At 39.2% G+C, this 7,395-nt stretch overlaps 1 protein-coding gene across 1 annotated transcript; it reads left to right on the top strand.

The window, feature by feature from the left end:
• Positions 1-187: 187 nt before the first annotated feature.
• On the top strand, positions 188-6,013 carry LOC104072036 (ORM1-like protein 1). Its single transcript, XM_009586747.1, has 4 exons — positions 188-219; positions 1,304-1,487; positions 3,892-4,043; positions 5,556-6,013. Exons 2-4 carry the CDS (start codon positions 1,314-1,316, stop codon positions 5,689-5,691), a joined length of 462 nt encoding a protein of 153 aa, XP_009585042.1. The 5' UTR covers positions 188-219; positions 1,304-1,313; the 3' UTR covers positions 5,692-6,013.
• The last annotated feature ends 1,382 nt before the right edge of the window (positions 6,014-7,395 follow it).

Below are 7,395 nucleotides of genomic sequence, written 5' to 3'. Positions count from 1 at the left end.
CGGCTCCTGCGGGGGCGATCTGCGCCGGGTCTGCGGGCACGGCGTCCGGCTGGGCTCCCGGCGGTGAGAGGGACAACGCGGGGTGCAGCGGACTGAGAGGAGTAACGTGAGGAAAAGATGGGAGGAGGTGGCAGACTGTGTCAGGAGGCATCCCCAGGTACCGGCTCTCCTGCGGCGCCGCGTCCCGGGGCGGGAGGAACGGTCTCACCTCGCCCACCCCGGGGAGGTGCTCCCTGCACGTGCCCGTTTTGAAATACTTTGCAACAAGTATTGATTAAAATCAGCATTGCCCCCGTTCAGTTTCAGGTTCATCACATCTATTTTTATTCTACAGCCTACTGTTAATGGTGCAGAATACTTGGGTATTAACAGTGCTTTACAGCACTAAGCGGGTATAAGAAACAAACTTGCTACCAAAAGCAAACTATTTTTGCTGGTTAAACAATGCTTTTATAGACTGATTTAGAAGGAAGTTAAAAAGTCTCCATCCCAGTCCCATAAATGAATATAAATAGTCTTACAGATCACGTGAGTATGAAGTACGCAATGAGGTTTTTTAATTGTCGTTACAAATTTTACTACAACAGGACGAGAGCGTCACCTCCAGTAAGTTCTGTCAATCTCCTGAAGAAATCAGCATTATGAAATTGTTCTGTGTGTCGTTGCGTATGTCTGTCACTAAGAAAACTTTTGAACCCATTGGCTAATTTCAGCCAGATTTGAAAGACAGAAATGTCTGCCTGAAAACTAACAGATGGGGAGAGGAGGAAAATCTGAAATCTGTGCTCTGCTGCAAGAAAAGCAGGCATAGATTAGTCCTTATTCATTCTTTCTAGCAGTAGGTGGCTGGGCAATTGGTGTATGCAGTATTTTTCATTAGCCATTGCGTGAGTGAGAAACAGGAGGAAAATTGTCTGATATGGGAAGTGGAAAAGAACTGCAGATATTGTCGTGGATGGAGAAAGGAATTTCGAGGACAAAAGTTACAAAGCTTGGTTTCTTACAGGTTTGCAACTTCAGCTTCTAACAGCACAGCTTACTATGTTTTTAAAATGTCCCTTCTGTAGCAGGCTTGTGGGTTTTATTTGTTTGGGCTTTTTTTAAAAAACGGTTCCCAACAGCCCCTTTGTACTGACTTCTCTGTAAACCATACTTTGAAGATCTTGAGGTACATCTTCGCTTATGCACTGTGTGTTCCTTCCAGACCTGCTTATTTAAAACAGGCTTTTCCCAAATTCGAAACTTGCATATGTTAAGTACTTCTCTATAACAGTAGTCTCAATCTTCAAACAGGTCTGTTTTATAGGGTAAAAATGAATGTCGGAGTTGCCCACAGCGAGGTCAATCCAAACACGCGGGTGATGAACAGTCGTGGAATGTGGCTGACCTATGCGCTCGGAGTTGGCATGCTGCACATTGTCTTGCTCAGCATTCCTTTCTTTAGTGTCCCTGTCGCCTGGACTTTAACAAATGTCATTCACAACCTGGTAAGTACCCTCTCTTGTAACAAAATTTGAAAAGTTATTCATACGTATTTATTTTTAATAGCAGGAGAAGAGAAGAATGGCCAGGCTGTACGGATAAGGAAATCCAGCTAGCCAAAACATCACCTCTACTGGGCTTATCCGCTATTAAATGAGTTGGCTGTTTTTGGGAGGAGGAGTGACACATGATCACTTTGGGTTTAAGCACAAAAAACCTGAAATATTCCTTACATATTTTATGAATTCTTTTAAAAGGCATTTAATTAAGCTAGAATCTTGCAAACATAAAATCATCATACCAACCAACTTTTACAATGTTTTGTATGTTATTAGAGAGCTGTGCTGAATCCATAAAATATATTACATTTTTAATGCTTGGATATTATCTACTAATATTTCTATGTAAATCTGTTAGCATCCCAAAATGTTTAATTTCAGCACTTTACCCATTTCCTTGGACAGAAACATTTGTGTTCTCCTTGCTTTGATTTCTGGTCAAGCTAGATAAACTTTAGCTCAGAATGACTTCAGCATACAACTTTGTCACTATACACGTTGTAAGAAAAATCTTATTTGAAAGCAGTGTGAAAAAAACTGGATTACCTTGACCTAGGCCCTGAAACCATTTGTTATTCAGTGGTCTGTGATTTGCGTGATGACTTTTGTATGCAAAAGGATTTGGAAGCTGAAGACCTTAAGAATCTTTCTGCCTCCTCTCCCCAGAATGCTATAATTTTGTTGTAATCATTTAAAGTAATGCAAGTATGCCAAGCTTAGAGAAAAGAGGACTATAATCCAGCAATTTACATCATACTTGAGGTTTGCTAACTCAGCTTTCTAAGATTAACAGCAAAGAAGCCTTGACAAAAAGATAGCTTCTACCTTATTTAGGAAAATGATAGTTCACTTTAAAGACTGAGGTTGAATAATATCCTCTAGAATCCTGTAACAATTTTTTTTTTTTTCATTCGAGCTTTTTATTTTTGTAGCTAGGTTTAAAACTAATAGTGGGATTGTAATCATCATTAGAGCATTTTGTACGTTATCTTTGACAGCATCAGACATGCCTGATTTCAGAAGATGTTGGCAGAGACAAGTATTACTAAATATTTCCCAAATGCCTTACCGAATTCATCGCAAATAGCTATAATGACAGCAGGGATGAGAGCATGCGCTGGCAAGTAGGTTTCTAGTGGAACACTAGAAGATGAGTATAAACTGCACTTTTGGATATTTCAGCATTTAAACGGCACTTTTTTGGAAACAAATCCTTGAATCGTTGACAAACAAAAAAATCTTGGATTCCTACTAATGGAAAACTCTTAGCTGATCTTGAAAGCATTTTTGGTGGTCCTTTCTGCAAGTACCAGTGCGAAATAAAATGTGTAGTAAGCATTTGGATCTGTCCTAAAAGTGCCTTTTTGGTTAAGTTGTTAAAACTGAGATGCTGCAAACATCGTGAATTGAAGAATTAATTAAGCAAATTAATTCTCTTAGGTTAATAGGCCTCCGGTCAGGGGGCCGTTCCAAAAAAAAGTGGAAGAAGACGTGAAGTGACTTGCTCAACTTTCACCTCCTTTATAAGAATTCAGAAGAAATGTGATTTTTCTGTATAAAGCTTTCTGTAACAATTTCTGTATGTGCATAAGAAATGAACACACCTGAAAGAAAGAAAATGGAGGTCTTTGGCATTTTCTGATAGAGACTCTTGCTTGGAGTTGGTGTGCTCTCTTTGATAGAAAACAAACGTTCGTTAAAACTGGAAGAGAGTGGACTCCCCTGTCTGATTGATCTTTGGGCCCAAATTGATCTTTCAGAACAGACCAGACATGGCATACTCCCATCAAATAGAAACAACAGCAAAGAACAGTCCGGTGTGGTTAAGGAGGAGCAGCGAAGAGATGGACAGATGGTATTCCACAGATTGCTGGTAGTGAGCTTCTAAGTATTTGAAGCTACTGGGGGGCTGAGAAAGCTTTCAAAAGTTCTTGTAATATTGCCAGTATTCGTAGATAGATTTTTTTGCTTTGTGCAGACTCTACCTCATAACTCACTTAACACCATCTTAGGAAAGCAGTAATATAAATTGGCAGGCCTAAACTTGTTACAGTGCTTGTTAAAATTCTGTTGATTTCATGCAATTTTTGCCATCTAATGTAGAAGACAAGGCAGTGGATTGGATGTCACATAGACTGTGGCTTTAATTCTGACTATGCCACTGACTGCATAACCTCGGGCAAATCACTTCTTGTCTCTTCCTTCCTCTTCTATAATTTGTCATTACAGGCTAGCAGCTCTTCTGAGTGAGAATTCATTTACTCTTTTTTTTTCAATGCATTGAACAATGTAACAATTATAAAAAAATACAGCTAAAAGTGCCACTGTATTCACTTTTTGTTTTCCCCAGGGAATGTATGTGTTTTTGCATGCAGTAAAGGGAACTCCTTTTGAAACACCTGATCAGGGGAAAGCTAGGCTACTAACACACTGGGAACAACTGGATTATGGAGTACAATTTACATCTTCAAGAAAATTCTTCACAATCTCTCCTATAATTCTGTGAGTTCAAAACTGTATTATGGATTGATTGAATCATAAAACCATGATTTCAAAAGCTGCAACCAAATGAGTTGCAATTTACATTCTCAAAGCATTTTCTCTCTTTTTTTGCTTGTTTGTTTGTTTGTTTCTACATCACAGAGGTAGGGAGTACGTATTTACAGGCCATATAATCAACAATCTTTCTTCCTGCAGCTTTCAACACTCTTATTCACATACTGAAGTCAAAGTTTGTAAACAGTTATTAATGGGGCAGGTTCTAAAGATTAGAAGTGTTATGAGGAAAACTTACTGTTAACTCTTGAAGTTCTTTAGGAGATTGTAAAGTCATAAATATTGAAAATCTAACTAATTGCCTTTAGCGCATGCATGTGACAGCATTTATAACCATTTTGCAACTTGTGAGTTACGAGGAGTGTGGCAGTCCTCACTGAACGGGGTCCAGAATTTTGGATGTTGGTTTTGTTTTGTACTGATTGTCTTCTATTTACACTAGTTATGTAAATAGATGAGAAATTCTACACCGCCTGTCTCTGTTGATAAAAATATGGTTGTATAACTAAAGGAAATCAGATACGTATTTAATATCCAACTCTAAAAAGTCTTTCTTTTTTCCTTTAAGGAAGTTGTCCACTTGCATGGCAGGGTGCGGGTGGGAGGGAAGATTCTGCATCATGTTTAGAAAGTTGGTTCACAAAGGATAGAAACTGAAAAAATATATAAAACTCCTCTCTCTTTCTTCAAAGATAGCTTCCCACTTTCCAGTGGGAATTTTGTATTCATAACACTTGCGTATGGTTCTCTTCATGCAGTAATAATGCATAAGTAGCTGAATAAACATCTCCGTTTTGTTGGGAAAAAACCAAAACCCCGACAATCTGATAGCCTCATTTCTGTGACTAGTTTTTGCAAAGAATGAGATTAAATTATTGGCTCAAAGTGTAAAGAAATTGGTAGTGAATTGGATTTTCTGGGGCACATTTCCTTATTCTTCCAGTAGAACAGGTTGTGGACTAGCTTAAAAGAAAAACGTGCTGGGAACGTCTGTCAGATGGGAAGCATTTTAAAATCACGCCAATCACAGATGTGCTCAGCTTAAATGGTTTTTGCACTGAAAAATGCCAAATGCTTTGTCACTGAGCTTGCTAGGGTAGCAGAACTGCGAGTATTTTGGTAACAGATCTTACACCATTTAAAACCTGTACTGCAAATCAGGCTTGTAGCTGCAGAAGTCAGAGACTCCAACTTGAGGGGCAAGGAGAAATGCCGGAGGAAAATACTAGCAGAGAGCTGCTTTTTAGCACCTTGAGAAGTATGGGAAGAAGAGACTTAGTCCATAATTTTTCTGTCGATACTCTAGAACCTCAGGTGAGATACTTAATACAGGAATAGATGGGTTGTTAATCAGTAAAATATGACTGGTTACTAAAGCACTTTTTTCAACTATGCTTTGTTTGTTTATTTTTCAGACAAGGGTGTTATCAGCTAAGCTTGCTCCCTTTTCTCCCACAGGTACTTCCTGGCGAGTTTCTACACAAAGTACGATCCAACACACTTTATCCTCAACACAACCTCTCTCCTGACCGTGCTTATCCCCAAGCTGCCACAGCTGCATGGCGTTCGTATCTTTGGCATCAATAAATATTAAGCAGAAGGTTTGACGCTGACTGCCCCTGACATGGCTACTGGTGCTCCCCAGGTGAAGGAAACGAGTAGTCTGCTGTGCCGAGTATCTAATTGTATTCAATGAGAGATTCTTTTACATCTGAGATACAAGTCCTACTTCCTGCAGCATTGTCTGGGATAAAAGTTGAGTTTATAAGAAGATACCTTCAAATACTTAAATGTGAATGGGAAACCTCTAGAAGAAAGATTTCCATGAAGAACTGGGCAGGCCCAGCTCTAAAGCGTAATCACCACTAAGGCTGTACATATGCCTGGCTGAAGTGACTTGTAAGGAAGGTGCAAGTAACAGTTGAAATGGAGAGTAACGTTTCACAAATACCCAGTCAACCATAATGCAAATGGTAACTTTACATATAAATCCAGGATCCTCGATGCCAAGGACTGGTGAGGCCGCATTCTTAGATTAGGTGAAAGTAGTTAGTTTCTGCTATATGGATTGTAGGTGGTTGTGCTTGTTATTGCATTGTAAAAGTTTGTCTCACAGTAAATACTGTGACAGCTAGCATAAACTGACGGTGTAATTCATGCCTTATCTGTTCTTGGTTTTTTTTTTTTTTTTCCTTTTGGTCACAAAGACCGAAGAAAGTCCTTAACTGTCAGCTCAGGGGATTTCTACATCGACTTGATAGCTCAGTTTATGTACGGTTTTACAAGTTGCCTCTGTTGTGTTTATTTCATTTTGCTTACGAGGATACTGACTTCTCTATGTGTAAATGGGACAGCCTGAAAAATTGAAAATTCTTTTAAGGTGTGGATTTTTGACTATTTTCTGTGATACTTGACTGATGGGTTATTTTTCAGTAGTTGAGAGGCCTGTAATGTGGGGGAAGGGGCTGCTGCTATTGTAGGAGAAGCAGCCCCGTTATAGAGCAACAATGTCAGAACATGAGAGAAACTCTCTGTAGGTCGTAAGTTAGAATAGAAGCTGAACTAGAAGTAGGTGAATAGGCAAATCACATGGACTAACTGTATGCTTTTGCAGAAAAAGGTATAGATAATTTGCATGTCTTGGAAATGTGGAGGAATGCTGTGTTTTAGGGGTACCGTGTAGAAGGGAGTAATCTTGTATATAATCAACTCTAACTAGAGTGAAGGAGATACATTTCGAGCTCTGAGCATGTATTTTTCTATCTTGGAAAAAGGATGAATTTTGAAGTCTACCATATGTCTGCTGGCCAAAACCAGCTCAAATTTAAGAGAAGACTCCATTTAAGGTTTGATTTACATTTTGGTTGCAATGCCAGCCAAAAAAAAAAGGAAAGAAAAAAGTAATGTTACCGATTTTTTTTTTGTAGCAATTGGAAGTAATTAATTCTTTGTGTTATTTGTACAGAAGGTGCTAACTGTCTAATTTTTAAATAATGACCGTCACAAGGCTATGCTAGCCCTTCGAAAATCACTGTTTTGCGTACAAGTGACACGATTTACCGACACAGCGGGGTGGTGAGGCCGGGACCGAAAGAAAAAAGTAATGTTACCGATTTTTTTTTTGTAGCAATTGGAAGTAATTAATTCTTTGTGTTATTTGTACAGAAGGTGCTAACTGTCTAATTTTTAAATAATGACCGTCACAAGGCTATGCTAGCCCTTCGAAAATCACTGTTTTGCGTACAAGTGACACGATTTACCGACACAGCGGGGTGGTGAGGCCGGGACCCCGGGCAGC

This window comes from Fulmarus glacialis, unplaced genomic scaffold (genome assembly GCF_000690835.1).
Source record: "Fulmarus glacialis isolate BGI_N327 unplaced genomic scaffold, ASM69083v1 scaffold39341, whole genome shotgun sequence".
In the NCBI taxonomy this organism is placed as follows: Eukaryota; Metazoa; Chordata; class Aves; order Procellariiformes; family Procellariidae; genus Fulmarus; species Fulmarus glacialis.
The sequence above is the reverse complement of the archived record's forward strand: the minus strand, read 5'-3'. Positions and strand labels throughout refer to the sequence as shown.